Source organism: Vipera berus, assembly GCF_964194415.1.
Source record: "Vipera berus genome assembly, chromosome: 3".
NCBI lineage: Eukaryota > Metazoa > Chordata > Lepidosauria > Squamata > Viperidae > Vipera > Vipera berus.
The window spans coordinates 36,032,385-36,051,126 of record NC_138204.1 but is presented as its reverse complement, the minus strand read 5'-3'; the positions used below and the strand labels follow the sequence as shown (position 1 = coordinate 36,051,126).

General features: G+C 40.3%; 1 protein-coding gene across 1 annotated transcript in view; it reads right to left on the bottom strand.

The window, feature by feature from the left end:
• NAV1 (neuron navigator 1) overlaps window positions 1-18,742 on the bottom strand; it is a 257,735-nt gene that overhangs the window by 31,481 nt on the left and 207,512 nt on the right. The window contains exons 7-9 of the mRNA XM_081322449.1: window positions 7,286-7,424; window positions 4,795-5,092; window positions 1,863-2,556 (exon numbers count right to left, since the gene is read on the bottom strand). Of these exons, the coding sequence (XP_081178575.1) occupies window positions 1,863-2,556; window positions 4,795-5,092; window positions 7,286-7,424 (1,131 nt within the window). The remainder of the gene's footprint in view (window positions 1-1,862; window positions 2,557-4,794; window positions 5,093-7,285; window positions 7,425-18,742) is intronic.

Genomic DNA, 18,742 nt, shown 5'->3' with positions numbered 1-18,742 from the left:
CATCGTGACCCTATGGACAATGTTCCTCCAGGCCTTCCTGTCCTCTACCATCTTCTGGAGTCCATTTAAGCTCACGCCTACTGCTTCAGTGACTCCATCCAGCCACCTCATTCTCTGTCGTCCCCTTCTTCTATTGCCCTCAATCTTTCCCAGCATTAGGCTCTTCTCCAGTGAGTCCTTCCTTCTCATTAGGTGGCCAAAGTATTTGAGTTTTAGCTTCAGGATCTGGCCTTCTAAAGAGCAGTCAGGGTTGATCTCCTCTAGGACTGACCGGTTTGATCGCCTTGCAGTCCAAGGGACTCGCAGGCGTCTTCTCCAGCACCATAGTTCAAAGGCTTCAATTCTTTGGCGCTCAGCCTTTCTTATGGTCCAGCTTTCACTGCCATACATTGCAATTGGGAAGACCATAGCCTTGACTATACGCACTTTTGTTGACAGGGTGATGTCTCTGCTTTTTAGTGTGCTGGCTAGATTTGCCATGGCTTTCCTCCCAAGGAGCAAGCGTCTTTTAATTTCTTGGCTACAGTCCCCATCTGCAGTGATCTTGGAGCCCAGGAAAATAAAATCTGTCACTACCTCCATTTCTTCCCCATCTATTTGCCAGGAATTGAGAGGGCCAGATGCCATGATCTTGGTTTTCTTAATGTTTAGTTTCAACCCAAGTTTTGCACTCTCCTTCTTCACTCGCAACAAGAGGCTCTTTAGTTCCTCTTCACTTTCTGCCATTAGAGTGGTATCATCTGCGTATCTTAGGTTGTTGATGTTTCTTCCGGCAATCTTAATTCCAACTTTTGATTCATCTAGCCCTGCCTTTCTCATGATGTGCTCTGCATATAAGTTAAATAGGCAAAGCGACAGTATACAGCCTTGCCGGACTCCTTTCCCAGTATTTCATGCTAATTAGACCTCTCAAAATGTTCAAAATACTAAGTTTTTATTCTGCATATAAGAAATATTTATCTTGTTCTTTGTTGGTGACATGGCATTTATTAAATTTTACAATTTTTTAAAACTTTTTTTAGTATTCCATAATTCTCACATTACTTGCTGATATTCAGCTTGTAATCAATCAGAATTCCAAAATTCTTTTTATATTTACCAAGCTAGATATTCTATTTATATAAATGCATTTGATTTTTTTCATAAACAAAAAACATCAGCATTATATTTCATTGTATTATTTTTAGTCCTATGGCGACTCTTATTGAGTTTGTTTAGAATTTTGTTTCTATGTCAAGAATATTAAAACATAGTTTCTCGTTTTTGTGTTACCTGCAAAGTTCCTCAAACTCTTTATGCAAATCGTTTATGTAAGTATTAAAGATGACCAAACTCCACTGTACTTCCCTTGATATCTTAGTCTCATTTCATGAAAAACAACTAATGAACAATCCTTGGAATGCTTGTTCAGGGAATCTGTGGATCCACCTAGAAGACATGCCACCTAGCCCATATTTATTAGCTTGCTTTATCAAAATGTTATATGTATTTTCTCTGATGCTTCATTCTAGTCATAACAGTCCAGACTCCACAATTTTATCCATACAGCATTCTTAAATTAGAAAACAGACCAAATAAAGCACTGATCAAAATGACATTTTTTTCTAGTAACTAAATAACAAAATTAAGCTCGCCTTGTCTCCAATATGGACAGGAAAGAGTTATTGTGACTGGCAGACTATAAACTCATACTGTCCAAGAACAGAAGGAATTACTCACTTGTCTTCATATTTAAAATCCCCTTAAAATGGTTTAAAAGCATAAATAATGGTACAACTATAATTAATTGTAATCGTGTAATTGCCCTTACATAAATAATTGTGAACTGAAGCATCTTATTGTTTCAAAACCAGCATTCCTACCTGAGGGGTGTGGGCGGCAGCTCAGCGTCTTTTGCAGGGGTCTGGTGGTCACTTGGAGCTTTTGGGGTGCTTTCAGGGGAGCCAATGCTCTTGAGTGAGGCAGAGTCAGAGTCCAGTGCCACTGCTTTGGCTTTGGCCTTCTCCTTCTCCCTGTCGGTTTGATTCACTGGCCCTGGGGTGGTCCGACTTGCCCCTATTTTAGAGGGTTCCTTGAGGCGTGAAACAGAAATGCCCCCCTTGGCACTGAGGAGGCTGGGATCAATGCTGCTGCTGACAGGACGTGGGCCAGTTCGTCCACCAGTGACACTCATGGAGCTAGATTTGGCAGGGCGTGGCAGGCTCCGATACTGGATGTTGCTACGGGCCCCTGGCGCCATAAACCCAGGCTCCCCTGCATTGGAGACATCCAAGCTGGTTTTCCTGCCATTAACAGGTTTGACAGGGATACTAGAATTCTTCTGGATCTTGCCAAGTGTAGCTGAGCCACCAGCTTGCATCACTGTGGCAGTACCCGTTGCAGGAGGGGGTTTCTTGTTGTAACCAAAGGAGCCAGGCGTGGTGGCTCGTGTAAGCCCAGAGGGAGGCTTCTTGGCATCTGAAAGCCGATCTCGGCCAGCATCAGAAGATGAGCGCTGCAGGCCAGCATTTTTCACAAACAGTTTGCTTTTGTCTGTTGCTTTTGCTTCAGGCTTACCTGAGAAAGAGAAGGACTGATCAGGAAACAACATTTGGAATAGATACAGGAAAAGGCATGCCTTTACACAGATCTTTGGACAACAGAATGAACTTATTTCTATCTTATTAGAAATCTTATTATTACATATGATACATACATACATATATACTGTACGTATGTTTGTGTCTATCTGTCTGTCTATCTATCTATCTATCTATCTATCTATCTATCTATCTATCTATCTATCTATCTATCTATCTATCTATCTATCTATCACACCTGTATTATTTTTATAAATAACTCCAGGTGGCAAATGTATCCAACACACCTTCGCCTCCTATTTTGGGCTGAGTGAGAGTGACTGGGCCAATTTCACCCAGCTGGCTTTCATGTCATGGCCAAGGTGGAACTTGAACTCATGGTCTTTTGCTTTCTAGTCAGGCGACTTAACCACTAGATCAAACTAAGCTTCAGATTGAGTCAAATTTTGCCCATTGGCCTTCCCACCAATAGATAGCCAAACTCTATTTCTATCCCTTTCCACTCTCAAGTCCCATTCCACAAGATGAACCTAATCCATTCCCATAGTCATGGCAGGTCATCAAAAAATAAGTTGCCTTATTGGAAACTTGTTGCCTTGAAATGCTGGTTGCAGTGTGATGCAGCAATTCTCAGGAATGTCAGAATATATTCTTATTTGTGTGTGTGTATGTGTGAACTAACCACAAGAGACAAAAGAGATGAGGTTATAATAGCTTTAACATTCAACCAGCAAACAAAGACTAGACTAATTTCTAACTTTTTTTACCTCAAAAAGAATGAAAAATAGAGAAGTTTGCCACACTAGTCCAGTCTAATTGCTAAGCTTCTTTCCTTTGGGTAGAAGATAAATAATTTACTCAAAACTGACATTTTGGGGTTCCAGGTATCATATAAGAGCTTGAAAGCACTCAGACAAAGAAGGTAGAGTGTAAGATTTTTCAAACAATGTCTTGTTGATAGTTCACCCCTTTATCTCCTACAAAAACCATAAATATTGTGTAAACATGTAGAGTATTCAGATATGAGCATACGAAATAGAAAGGAAAGGTTTTGTCACATTTGTCTACAACAGGGGTATCAAACTCAATTTCACTCAGGGCCGCATCAGCATTGCGGTTGCCCACAAGGGGCCGGGTGGGTATGGCCAGGGTGGGTGTGGCCTACTGGGTGGGTGTGGGTAGAGTATGTATGGCCTACTGGGTAGGCGTGGCCAGCTCTACATCGTTTGCATCAAGGGTGCCTAAGGGGCCTGGGTAGGAGTGGGACAGATCTGAGGGTCTCTGGGCCAGGGCCAAGGCAGTGGGGGCTGTTCCCTCACTGTTTCCAGGAAGGCTTGCGGGCCACATGAAACCACTTCGAGGGCCGGATCTGGCCCCCGGGCCTTGTGTTTGACGTGTCTGGTCTACAAGTATCAATTACTTAAGATTTAGTTTGGTGTAGTGGTTAAACATCAGGCTAGAAGCTGAGAAACCATGGGTTCTTCTACTCCTGCCATAGGCAGAAAGCCAGCTAGGTGATCTACAGCTAGTCACATTCTCTTTTTCCTAGGAAGGAGACAGTGCAAACCACTTCTGAAAAACCTTCCCAAAAAAAAACTGCAAGGACTTGTCCAGGCAGTCTCCAAGAATTGGACACATCTGAATGGGAAAAAATACTCATATATAGTAATTGTTGAAATTGCAACATTTTTGCTCAAAATAGCTTTTCTCATTCTGGTGCCATTGGATTTCATTTCTGGTGCCATAATACTCAGTTGCCATTCTGCTTGAAAGATAATAGGAAATATACGGTTACAGAATATAATAAGAAGGTGAATTCCCAGGAAAAAGGGTGTGTGAGACAGAGGATGAAGACAGCCCTTCTCTAATAGTTTACAGACTATATTGTAAATACAGATAATAAAGTGCTTAGTTTGGCAAGATTCTGTCTACAGGTGTGACAAAAGAACTAAGCTTGGAAGGATCTCCACGTTAGTTTTGATTTGAGGCTTGACTGAAACATCCGAAGTCTGAAATATCCAAAGAGCACCAAAATGGAGGTAGCTGGCTTAAAGGTTCGTAAGAGCCACGACATGACTATTTTATTTTATATTTCATTAAAATATTTCTGGCCTTATTAGTGTCCTAGAAATAGTCAGGCACTCCTGCTTGGACTCTGCAGACAAATGGGAAAAAAATAAAAAGTGTAACAATATAAGTTCAATGACAATCTTACCTGCCACTTTAAGAGTCTGGGCTGTGTGAGTAATGGGAGAGGTCACTGCCACAGGTGGTGTCTTGCCCTTCTTTAAGGAGCCTGGTGGGCCCAAAGTAACAGGCTTTTTCAGCTCCCCACCTTTGGTGGGAGCTTCATCACAGCTTTCAGAACGTTCCCGTCGCCATTTGGAGGAACTGTGCTCTATTTTCAGGCTCCCGCTGTCATAATCCATCTTCTTCTGGGTCTTCTCCTCTGGTTCACCATACCAATTCAGCCCACTCTCTGCCAATGACCGTTTCTCAGAATCTGTGCGCAGCTACAGGACAGAAAACACTATCAAAGAGACATTTCAGCCTTTCCTTCTGTGATGCTCCCCAAGATTACACGTTCATCCGTCTGGTTCAGAAATATTGTGACCTGGTGACAACAAGTCATAGACCCTCGATCCTGTATTTCTAAATAATTTTCTTCACAGTTGGCATGCCAAGGGATTGCCTGAATTTAAAACACATGTCATTGCTCAGCTGCAGCCTTTATACTACCAAAGCCTCTAAAGCTTTTGAAAGCACTGATCTTGAAGAAGAGAGGTCTGCAGAATCAAAACACATAAGCCCCTCATTCATTGAGAGAGAATTCAGAGCAAGCAGTTGGTATTTGCCAGAAATAATAATAATAATAATAATAATAATAATAATAATAATAATAATAATAATAATAATAATGATGATGATGATGATGATGATGATGATGATGATGATGATGATGATGATGATGGAAGGGACCTTGGAGGTCATCTAATCCAACCCCCTGCTAAGGCAAGAAACCCCATACCATTTCAGACAAATGGCTGTCCAGTCTCTTCTTTAAAAACTTCCAGTGTTGGAGCATTCACAGCTTCTGGAGGCAGGTTGTTCCACTGATTACTTGTTCTAACTGTCAGGAAATTTCTCCTTAGTTCTAGGTTGCTTCTCTCTTTGGTTAGTTTTATCTGTTGTTTCTTGTCCTGCCTTCAGGTGCTTTGGAGAATAGCTTGACTCCCTCTTCTTTGTGGCAGCCCTGAGATATTGGAACACTGCTCTCATGTCCCCCCTCATCCTTCTCTTCATTAAACTAGATATACCCAATTCCAGCAACTGTTCCTTATACGTTTTAGCCTCCAGTCCCCTAATCATCTTTGTTGCTCTTCTCTGTACTCTTTCTAGAATCTCAACATCTTATTTATGTTCTTATCCATCAAAATAGGCAAAGAAACCCATTTTAGATGAATATAGACAGAATGGTTCTGCTGGAATCAGTGTGGCCTATATCATGCATGGTTAATATTAGTCTTAATGATTTTAATCAAAATATTGTAACCGTAATTAGATTTAGATGCAATCCAGTATTTTAAGAAAAGATGCATAGATGAAAGATTTAAAAAATTCTCCCAAAGTTATTCCACAACAAATTATTTTTCAATGGCACCTGTCTATGTTAACAGTAAAAAATAAAAAGTAAAAAAGTTAACATACAAAAAAATATTTGAACTTGCAAATTTGCAAAAAAGCCAGGGAAATGTGTAAATTTGGCAGAGAAAAAGGGGAAAATGATTTTTTTTAAAATCCCATTTATATCCCGCCCTTCTCCAAAGACTCAGGGTGGCTTACAATCTAAGAAGCACAAATCAATGTGCTTAGCAATATTAATATAGTAATAGTAATATTGAAGTTACAAAATGGAAATACTATAACAACAGATAATCTAGATGCAATACTAGAGTACTAATTAATACTACTTTAAATTATATAAAGGAGAAGAAATTCCCCTGGCAAATGGTGGTGAATATTTGAAGAAACAAAATTAACAGAAAGACAGAAACAATTAACAATTAACCCATTACAATAAGGAATTTTGTGAAGCTATAAAAAGGGCAAAATTGGAAAAGTGCATGGACCAGACAGTTTACCAGCCTCTTATTATAAACATTTTGAAGATGAATCATTACAATCATTGCAAAACATGATGAATTCTATTTTGCAAACTGGAAATGTACCAGATAGTTGGATGTAGGCTAATACAGCATTAATACCTAAAGAAGTTCAAGACTTGACTTCACCAAAATTATCACCTGATATCATTATTGAATAATGATTTTAAATTATTTACAATGATTTTAGCTGAAAGAATGAAGATGGTTTTATAGGCCTTTATTCATGAAAATCAGTATGGGTTTTTACCTAAAAGACAGCTAAGGGACAATTATTAGAAATACATTGGATATTTTAGAATACTTGGAGCAACATAATGTTGCTTTTCAAAAGTATTTCCAAAAGCCCCTCTGTGAGGCAGATGGGTGATTAAGAAGTTTGATAGATAGATAGATAGATAGATAGATAGATAGATAGATAGATAGATAGATAGACAGACAGACAGACAGACAGACAGACAGAAAGACAGACAGACAGATAGATAGAAAGACAGATAGATGATAGATAGATAAGACAGACAGACAGATTTTTGGTCTACATACCGCTATGGCAGAGTTCCTGCGGGAAGCTGTGGGGGTGGAAGGTAGGGAATTGAGTGAAGAACTGGCATTGAATTCTTCTGAACTGAGATTGTCTGAGGCATCGCTGAGGCCACTACTGATGGAACTACTTTCATCCCAACTGGAAGCCAGAGAAAAGATAAATGATTAGCAAAATTTAGCACAGAGGTACTGCTACATAACCAAACGCATTCTTCCCCATTCAACAATGTCCCGGGGGAAAAAACCTAGGAATATCAACTAAGTTGCAAAATAATAAATTGATATGCAAACAGGATGTTCCATCCTACTTCCTGAAACAAAAGCAAACATAAAGTGGTAAGAACTATAACCATTTAGTTTAAATAAAATCACCCAGTATGAACCAAATCTTAGTAATTAGTCTGAAGAAAAAGTTGCCAAAGATATTGAATGTCCCAAGACAAAGAGCTCATGCTCTGGATCAACTGTGTTTCACCTGGTGCTTCCACGAATATTGGATTTCAGTTCCAGTAATTCTCAGCGGCCAGTGAGTTGGGATTATAGGAATTAGTCCAACACATCTGGAAGGCATGACACTGAAGAAGGCCATTCCAGACTATTTTATTTATAGATTCATTGGACCTTAGCATTCCTTTACTAACATAGCTAAGGTAAGCCAAACAGTGGTAAGAGGATTGCTAGTTTTCATTATTTCTACTGCTTATCTAGGAGGGGCAAAGATGATTCGAAATGCCAACTCATGCATGACATGAACAGTTTTAGTGTTTAGTTCTGAAGGTTCACACACACACAAACAAAAAAATAAGGTAAATTTAATCTGTGTGATTAAATTGCAATAATTGTCATTGCAATTTAATCACTAATGCAGATGGAAAACAGAGAAATCCTATTTAAAAATGAGAAATGGCAAGTGGAAGGAAGATGATGAGGAATTGTTGCCAATCTTCCCACATGGGACAAGGAGTTCACGAACACCCTGAACAGAAAGAAGCTTCTTTCCAGCTCAGAGAGGCTGACAGGAGCAGGTGCTTGGGGGAAGGAAAAGCAATGTGTCTGTTTATCTCACTAAAAGGCTTCATTCATCTCTTCTGGTGTTTTACACATTAAAGTCCAAGATGACTAGCTCAGATGCATTCAAATAACTACCCATGTCTGAGCTTCCCTTTAAACAGACAAGATTTCCAAACATCCCATGAGTCCTGTATGAAAAGAGTTAATTATGAAAGGTGTTAATTATTTGACTATTGATCAATATTTAACTTACAATATAGAAAAAAAAACAATCTGATCACATTAGAGAGCACACTTTTTATGTATGAATGGAACTATTACATGTCCAAATATCCTCACTAACAACTTTGAACTGCACTTCTCAGCCATTATGTTCAGCTCTCTGTTCAACCATTGAACAGATGGTTAATGCTTAAGGGTGGGAGGATATTTCTAAATCAGGAGACAGCGCAAAGATTTGTTTTCATTTTCATTTCACTTAGCAAACAACTTACAAACAGAACAACAGGGAAACAATTCCACCATTTACAAAGAAGAAGCATGTTACGATGATCTTCCTATTGTTTTTGAAATGTACTGTCATATAACATGCTCAGTAAAGTCTACTAATTACCTTGGTTATGGGAAAGAAAATTTACTGATTCAATTTTATTTTACAGTGAAATCTTGACTTAGCAGACATTAATGCAATGGACTTTGAATGCAATGGATGAGATTCTGATTATATTTGCATCATTTTATATCATATGTCTATTTCCATTACAATGAAAAAAGAATTGTTGTTGTTAGTTGTGAAGTCGTGTCCAATCCATCCTGACCCCATGGACAACATTCCTCCAGGCCTTCCTGTCCTCTACCATCTTCTGGAATCCATTTAAGCTCAGGCCTACTGCTCCAGTGACCCCATCCAGCCACCTCATTCTCTGTTGTCCCCTTCTTCTCTTGCCCTCAACCTTTCCCAGCATTAGGCTCTTCTCCAGTGAGTCGTTCCTTCTCATTAGGTGGCCAAAGTATTTGAGTTTCAACTTCAGGATCTGACCTTCTAAAGACCAGTCAGGATTGATCTCCTCTAGGATTGACTGGTTTGGACACCTTGCAGTCCAAGGGACTCACAGGAGTCTTCTCCAGCACCATAGTTCAAAGGCCTCAATTCTTTGGCGCTCAGCATTTCTTATGGTCCAACTTTCACAACCATACATTGCAACTGGGAAGACCATAGCCTTGACTATATGCACTTTTGTTGGCAGGGTGATGTCTCTGCTTTTTAGTATGCTGTCTAGATTTGCCATAGCTTTCCTCCCCAGGAGCAAGCATCTGCAAACAATGTAGATTATGTCATTTGCATGACAACAGTACAAATCTAAACCCTGTAATTAGTTTTGCTTAGTTTTAGCCTCTTTCAATATGTGAAACAGTAGACTTTGGCTTATTTAACAATCTTTGAAATAAAAGTATAGCTTAATGTAATCTGTTAACATAACTGCAGTGTATAAGCTATGGTTTTTAGCTAAATATTTTGTAGGAAATAGCCATTAACTCTTATTCAACAAAACATAGTTAAACAGACTGTGCTTATGAACTCAACTTATGATTTGGGAACTGCATGAAAATAGTGGTAGCTTGTCAAATTGGTGCATATCCCACTCTTACAAACTAATAACTACCATTTCATTTTAATGTATACCAATTAGTGTACATTCAAAGTGACAATAAAGTTATTATTCTATTCTGTTCTGTTCTACTCTACTCTCACCAAGATTCAGTCTTAAATGTGTTCAGTTAAGATATATGCTCTATATACATTGATTATTATTAGTAAATCAAATTTGAATTATACAGAATCATCACAAAAGATGTTTTGGATGTGATAAAGGTGGGGATTCTTCTGTTGAGCTGAATCATGCCAATAAGGATAAAAGGATTGGTAGAGATTTAACTCTTTTGCCCATAAAGATGAAGTCCTGGAATATCCCTGTAAAAATGGAGCCATTCTAGATTAATTTTGCTTCCCTCTCTCCAAGCACATTGTGGGTAGAAGACAGGAGAAAGAGGATGAGGAGTGAATAAGCCTCTTCTAATTCTATTGATAGAAATGCCAACACTGATCAACAATAAAATATTGTTTTGCTTTAACAATTAAAAAAGGGTCAGGAAGTGATAGTTTATCAGACATTTGGCAGCTTGGAAGCCATCAGGGATGGCCATTCCTGATTGACTAGGGCATCTGTGTGTTCAAATTGCATAGGACATTTTTTCTGAGATAATAGGCAACTGGTTCAGCTGCATCACACCACATTACTTTGAAGCTCTAGGTCTGACAGAAATTCAGTACATAAAGAATTGCCCATAACTGACTGCATCTATGCCCTGAGGAAAGCTGTATCAGTAATTTGTAGTTCACTTAGCTATTGCTATAAACATTCTGTTTCAAAATTTAAACAGACATATGCAGCCATGGCTGACACAGAGGGAGGGGAGAGAGTAGAAGTAAATTTTAACAATTCATGGACAGCAGAATAAAATATCAAACAAACCAACTTGGCTAACTTTCTCTTCACTCACAGTTCTCAATTATACAGACCTATTTTGTCTTCTACAGCTCTTTCCAAGGATAACAAGAAAATTAGTCCAACAGCAATTGGGGAATTGGCTATAAATATTTTGCTACGGAATTTGTCTTCCATAAACATAACATGTGGATGGTGAGAGGACTAGCTGGAATAACATCTCCTTAACGTGGACTTCTGCTTTATACAGAAAAATAATAAAATAGATTATTGTTCCATGGATCTTTTTGTGGTTTTCTTGTTAGTTATCAGACCGTTCCTGCTTTTGTTTGCTGCCCTTGGTCTGCCCTTGTTCTGGAATGGTGTTTCAGCCAGAGAAGTTGGCACAACCCAATCTTTTGACATCTGATGCAAACTGTACCACCTGGATTAACATGCATATTATTATTTGGGAATATTTCACACTTCCCCAAGGCTTCGTGTGGAAAAATATTATCCAACTGTGAATAAAACTGTCTAAATAAATTATGCCTAAAATTGAGAGTACAGCACTAGCTGTTTAGGTAGCATTTAAATATAAACTGGTGTAGATTTTTAAAAAATCATAGATTTTAAATCAATCATATTTTATATAATGTTGTCAACATCCGTGAAATAAATGTTTATTCACATTGGAAGAGATAAAAACCGGGACCTGAATAAAGCTTCACTTTTTAATCTTTGACTAAGCTGTCCAATTGTAGTTCAAAATATTCATGCTTATTTGCAAGGATTCATCCCTAGATGCTACTTTGACTCTCTTCCTCCGGCAACAAATAAGTCTTGTTCATGAATATGATGCAGTGAGTTAAAACAGCTGAGCAGTAGGGACTAGGACCGAAGAGACAGACCAGCGATAGATTTAATTTACTTGCTCTTTAAGTTCTTTCATGCTTATAGACAAATGAAGTCAGTGTTCTAATAAATATTCAGTGTAGAAAATCAGGGGTACATTCTGAGAATTAAACAATCTGTAGATCTTCTTTGATTCAGATTCTCAAGCAAAAAAATCCTAGGGATATCATCCCTAAAGAAAATAAACCCTGAGGCTTTTGTTCCCTTTAACACAGTGGTCCAAAGCCTCCAGTCTGGGAACGGTACCAGGCTGCAGCCCATTGAGAACCAGTCTGCGCAAGTGGCTAGCAAGTGCACAAAACTTCATTTGCAAATGTGTGGGAGCTTAGGTTGCACATGAAAAACCACCCTCACCCTATGCCATTGCTGCTGCCAGTAGGGGACTGCTGCTCTAACAGGTATCATTGCAAATTATCTAGGCAAATGTACTCTATCCCAATTTTTAAAGCTTTATTCTCAGAGTTACAGACTCTAGCATAGAAACGATTTAATACTGTATATCAAAAATTTTAACTTTTTTGCATTTATAATTTATGAAGTGACTTATCTATAAAATAATTTTTTGCAATAATTCTTTTTGATTACTTGAGTTTGATTCAGCTGGGTGGGTCCATGCACTCTGGGGTGCATGCACCCATCAATTAAACAATGTCATCTCGCGGGATGCAGCAAGCACCCCTACTCTCCTACAATTCCTGACCTCAGAAATGATCTTCTTCCTGAAATTGGTGAGGCCCACCCTTAGGACATTCAGAAGACTACTTTACATCTGATTTTTCTCTTGGGACTCAGGGCAGGGTGACTGTAGAGCCCCCCCCCTTTGTTCTTGTTTTGTTTTAATCTTGTTTTGAATACTACATACATACATAAATACATACATATTCCCCTAGCTGTAAGCATTCAGAAGTTCAGGAATCAATCAGTAAACAAATAGGTGTTTGTTTGTTTGTTTTTTAAAAAACCTAATAAATGAGATATTTGAGCCCTTCCTCACACTCTTATTATATATTCTGTTTTGTATTATACTGTGTTGTACAACCTAGACCATAATCTCTTAACAAAGCCAGGTGTCAGCCTAAAACAGATGAATACATGGTTATAAAGGTACTCTTAATACTTAATATATAGTGCAGGAATGACTTTCAACAAAACTTGATCTAGGAACTTTCGTCCAATTGGCTCTGTGGTTTTCTCATACTCCAGCTTCTGTAATGTAATTAATGGGAGAGAATCTTGCTGATAATACCCTAGTAGACCATGTGTAAAAGCCCATCTTTTAATCTGTCAATCAAATCATCTCAAGTAAAGAATGCTGCTCAAGTCACTGCATTGATCTAAAGCTCTAGGCTAGAATGACAGCTACCACTTATGCCCAAAGTCCATCTTCACAGCAACCCATGGAATAAACTCCTTCCAACAGAATAAGCAGAGCCTGTTTTCAGGTCACTGCTTCACCAGGTCAATAATAGCCCTGAAAACATTTTAACAAGTCTAGAAGAGATATTGGGCATAATAATGATAGAAGGATTTGAGCACAATTTTCCTGAATAAAGTAAAGATAAGTCAAACAAGATAATAAACTACAAGTTATTCCCTCCTCTTCAGTACTTTAATGAGTAGAACAATGTCAAACAAAGACATGAGAAATCCCATGGCTGCAGGCCAATTTAGAAAGTCAGAGAAAGAAGGGAATGTCAAACCACATCTTCTGCCAAAAACAGATGTAGTCATGTAGATACCAAAGTAAAATAGATGATACACCTAGCAACCCTGGTTGAAACCCTGGTTAAGCAAGACTGGATGTCACCGGAACTTGGATGGGACACTATTAAAAAAAGACCAAGCTAGAGTATGAGGAGAAAAAAAAACACAAAAGAAGATAAATCTTCCTGTAGTTTTGAAGTCAAGCTCAAGTCAAAGGAAATTTTAACTCTTAACTGGAAAAATATTGAAGCTCTACAGTCCTGGTTCTAAACAGTATTTTCCATTTACAGTATATTCCCATACATGTCTGATATGTCTAGAATTTGCTCTGAATAACTGAGGAACACACACACATTCATTCACTATAATCAGAATAATGTTTTCCTAGAATAAAAAATAAACAAAAAGGTGCTAAATATTACTACTAGGTAATGTCATATTTCCAAATGTTTAAATCTCTTGTTGGATTGTTTAGTACCTAACAGGTACCTAGGACAGCTGAGAAAACTCTATTCTTTTGATAAAAGAGATATCAGAAGAAGCAAGTCTGACTAAATAAAATTCATCCCTTTAAAACAACAAATAACATAGCCCAAAATACATTAAAATAATTTCATCCTCCATTTGACTGTGATGCAGTATGTGCTGGTTCTGGAGGGAGAGAAGTCATATCCTTTGATGATCTATGTTGTTAGGCACTCTTCCTCACCATAGTCAGATAAAAAGCGAGGCTGTCAGGCAGCCAGCTTGAATAGTCAGTTGAACAGTACAGTATACTGTTTGTATCTGAACCAACAACTGCATGAACATATGGAGGGGATGACCCTCTTTCCACTAGGAAAATCACCAACACTAACAAGTCTTCCAGTTTGTGAAGGTCATTGTTTTCAAACTCAGCTTGTTTGGAGCAAAGAAAGACAGTGGCGGTAGAGGTTACAAAATGGGGTGAAAAGGACAGAACAAAAAGATGCCTTTTCAAAAGACCAGCTAGCTGTTGCTTAAAACAGGAATTAGCTTTGCATGTCTTGGGACCAGATTTGTTAGGTGTTTAGTAGAATCTACAGTGTATTTAAAAAGCAGTCAGGAGCAATAGGGCTGCTTCATCTTCTCAGTGGGGCAACTGACTCCCACGAAACGATAGGAAAAGAAATCATTTCTATTTGCTACTTGCTATTTCTTAGGTGTCTCCTGACACCAGCAATTCACATGCTGCTTTCTCACAAACTCTAGTCATTGTACATCATCATCAAAATGGAATTATCACGACACACACCAATACAAAATAGTTTCCCTTCACTGCCTATGCTTTTTTTAAAATAAACATTTTCTTTTAGATGGAAAAGGGATATACGATTCTTACTTATGCACGAACTATGATATAACTGAGGACATATTATCTTACTGAATACAGAATTACATTGAGAATATTAGCCTAAGCAAGATAAAAAATGAACTCAACTGAAAATATTCTTATGGTTTCAGGGACCAATTCTTTTTAGAAATTTAATTTAATGAAGATTAAGCAAGCGGAGGTATAATTTGGCTATCTCTCAGTGTCCAAAACTGATCCAAGGAGCATAATTCAAGTTCTTTTCTCTTAGAGACCAAACTGAAATCCAAAAGGGAAAATGGGAGAGGAGATAAAAGATTAGGCTAATCATGGGTAGTAAAACAAAGGATTGGCAGTTATTTATTTAGAGGGATGGATAATGATGCTCTAATTTCTATTCCCTACAGATGCCTACAAAAAAGGAAGACTCTTCTTTTTTTCATTTCGCTGTGGTCTGCACTAAAGGAAATCTATGTATCATCTTCAACAGCTGAAAACATTCAGACTAAGATGACATATCATCTCTGTAAGGGTCTGAAATTCATTAGCGTTTACAGTAGTTATGCCTGGCCTTAAGCCATACATAACTGTGGTTTGTGCTTAAACTCTATCTAAATTGACTCACTGATGTTCCTGAACATAACAACATTGAGAAAATTTGTTTTAAGCACCACATCAGATTCTGGAGGGTTGCATACAAGGCATTGAATTGAGAAGCATCAAAAGGTTTGGCAGGTTGAAAGCCAGAGGTACTAACTAGGATTCTAAAGACAAGATGTGGCTCTTAACAAGCACTCAAGTTATTTTGGCAACTCATCATGGAGTACAAAACTCCTTTTCTTTCTTGTTTGCATCTTTCCCTTGACCTCACAATCACTCCAATGAGGGGGAGTCAGCCGTCTGCTCATTAAATGTCTGTGGTTGGAAGTAGTTCTGAATAAGCCAAGCTAATCTAGCCAACAAATCCCATGGCTGCGAGTAGAGAGCAACCTTATGAAAAAAAGAGTTTATAGTTATAGTTTATAGTTTATTTGATTTATATACCGCCCTTCTCCTTGGTGGGACTCAGGGCGGTTCACAGGGCATACATAAGAAACACTATACAAAAATTAAAAAGAATTAAATCCATGCCCAATTAAAACAGAAGTACAGATTAAAAACAATTAAAAGCCCATAATCCCCCATCAGGCCAGACCAGCTAATTCGAACAGATGGGTCTTCAGGCCCCGACGGAAAGTTCGAAGGTCTGGTGCCATCCGGAGCTCCACCGGCAATTGATTCCATAAAGCCGGAGCCCCCACAGAGAAGGCCCTCCCCCTGGGGGCCACCAGTCGACATTCCCTGACTGGCGGCACCCTGAGGAGGCCCTCTCTGTGGGAACGCACAGGGCGGAGGGGAGTCGATGCCGGCAGCAGGTGGTCCCTGAGGTAACCCGGACCCATGCCATGTAGGGCCTTAAAGATCGTGACCAACACCTTGAACCTCACCCGAAAGACAACTGGTAACCAATGCAGCTCGCGGAGCAAAGGTGTAACATGGGAGTACCGGGAAACTCCCAAGACAACTCTCGCGGCCGCATTCTGTACCAGTTGGAGCCTCCGAGTGGTCTTCAAGGGAAGCCCCATGTAGAGAGCATTACAGTAGTCAAGGCGAGAGGTCACGAGCGCATGAGTGACTGTACACAGGGCATCCCGGTTCAGATAGGGCCGCAACTGGCGCACCAGGCGAACCTGGGCGAAAGCCCCCCTAGTCACGGCCACTATATGCTCTTCCAAAGTAAGCCGTGAATCTAGAAGGACTCCCAAGTTGCGAGCCCTATCCACGGGGGGTAAGAGCTCACCCCCCATAGAAAGAGATGGAACATTTGGAATGTCCCGGGATGCCGGAATGCACAGCCACTCAGTCTTGTCAGGGTTGAGCTGAAGTCTGTTCCTCCCCATCCAGACCCGAACCGCCTCCAGGCAACGGGACATCACGGCGAGGGCATCACTGGGGTGGTTTGGGGTCGAAAAGAAAAGTTGGGTATCATCGGCATACTGATGATACCCAACTCCAAAACCACGAATGATCTCACCCAGCGGTTTCATATAGATGTTGAACAGGAGAGGCGAGAGAACCGACCCCTGAGGAACTCCACAAACGAGAGACCTAGGGGCCGATCTCTGCCCCCCTGCCAACACCGACTCCGAGCGTCCCAGGAGATAGGAGGAGAACCACTGAAGAACTGTGCCTCCCACTCCCAATCCCCTGAGACGCCGCAGCAAGATACCATGGTCGATGGTATCGAAAGCCGCTGAGAGGTCTAATAGGACTAGGACAGAGGAATGTCCCCTATCCCGCGCCCTCCAGAGATCATTCACCAGAGCGACCAATGCCGTCTCCGTGCTGTACCCGGGCCTGAAACCCGATTGGTAGGGGTCCAGATAATCCGCTTCATCCAGGACCAGAGGGAGCTGATGCGCCACCACACTCTCAACAACCTTCGCAAGAAAGCGAAGGTTGGAGACTGGACGAAAGTTGTTCAAAACGGCTGGGTCCAGGGCAGGCTTCTTGAGGAGAGGTCTCACCACCGCCTCCTTCAAGACGGTGGGGAAATAACCCTCACTCAAAGAAGCAGATATAACCGCCTGGAGCCAGCCTCGTGTCCTCTCCCTAGCTGCATAAACCAGCCAGGAAGGGCACGGGTCCAACAAACATGTGGAGGAGCTCAGCCTCCCCATAATCCTGTCCACTTCATCAGGGGTCACAGAATCAAACTCTTCCCAGATAACATTGACAAGACCGCCCGTGTCCTGATCGCCTGACTCTGCCCAGCTGGAGTCCAAACCGGTCCGAATCCGAGCGATTTTATCCGACAGATGATGACTAAATTCCTCGGCACGACCTTGCAAGGGATCCTCCCTCACCTCCTGATTGAGAAGTGAGCGAGTCACCCTAAACAAGGCGGCCGGGCGATTATCTGCGGACGCGATGAGGGTGGAGAAGTAATTACACCTCGCCACCCTCATCGCTGCGAGATAAGACCTAATATAGGTTCTTAACCGCAACCGGTCGGGTTCGGATCGGCTAGACCTCCAGCAGCTCTCTAGGCCCCGTTTCCGGCGCTTCATCTCCCGGAGCTCCGCGGAAAACCATGGAGCTCGCTGGGATCTGCGCCGGGTCAGGGGCCGCAAGGGTACAACCCGGTCAAGTGCCTCAGTGGCTGCCCTTCCCCAGGCTTCCACTAAGGCATCAGCCGAGCTGTGAGCAGTGGAGGCAGGTGGGGTGAGAGCAGGCAAAGGGGGATGTGAGAACTAATTTCCTGAGTGGCAAGTACTCCAAAGATTAACCTCCATTGCTGTGAGGAATCTATGTTTAGACATGGTGCATTGTTAGGTCTTTGGCAAAACCTCTCCAGCTCTTAACTCCCTAAAGCTTTCTACAATTTGCATAAACATGCAGGATTTGATACAGTACAGTTTTCATTTAACAAAAACAAACCAGAGCAAAACAACAAAATCCCAAAGCCTCTTTCACAGAAAGGGGGAAATGCTAAATATTGCATGTACATACAGAAGTAAGATTTTCTAGAAGGCCAGGGACATTTTATCAATATGACCATCTATGTATTATTCTTGTCTTCTTAGCTATCAGGTCCTGTGGATGGGAAATGCAGACTTGGGGGCATCACATTTTATTTAATTTGACCGTAAGGATTTCTTTTTCCTGTGCTGAATGAATCCAGATGGCTAAGGAATTAGAAGAAGCCAATACTTGATATGTGGCCCTCTATCTTTCTTATGTTAATCCTAAATATAATTCTCATGACAGCTTAACCCCACCTCCCAAAAAAGGACAGCATTAGTCCATGTAAGTCTAGAACAGATCAAATCTGTTTTTAATTTAATTTAATTTATCTAAAAAATATACCTTACCCCTCAATATTTCTACTCCATGGACACCTAACAAGTAATAACAATAAACTGAAATAAGATTCAAAATGCCAACTTAAAACATATTTACAGTACAGTA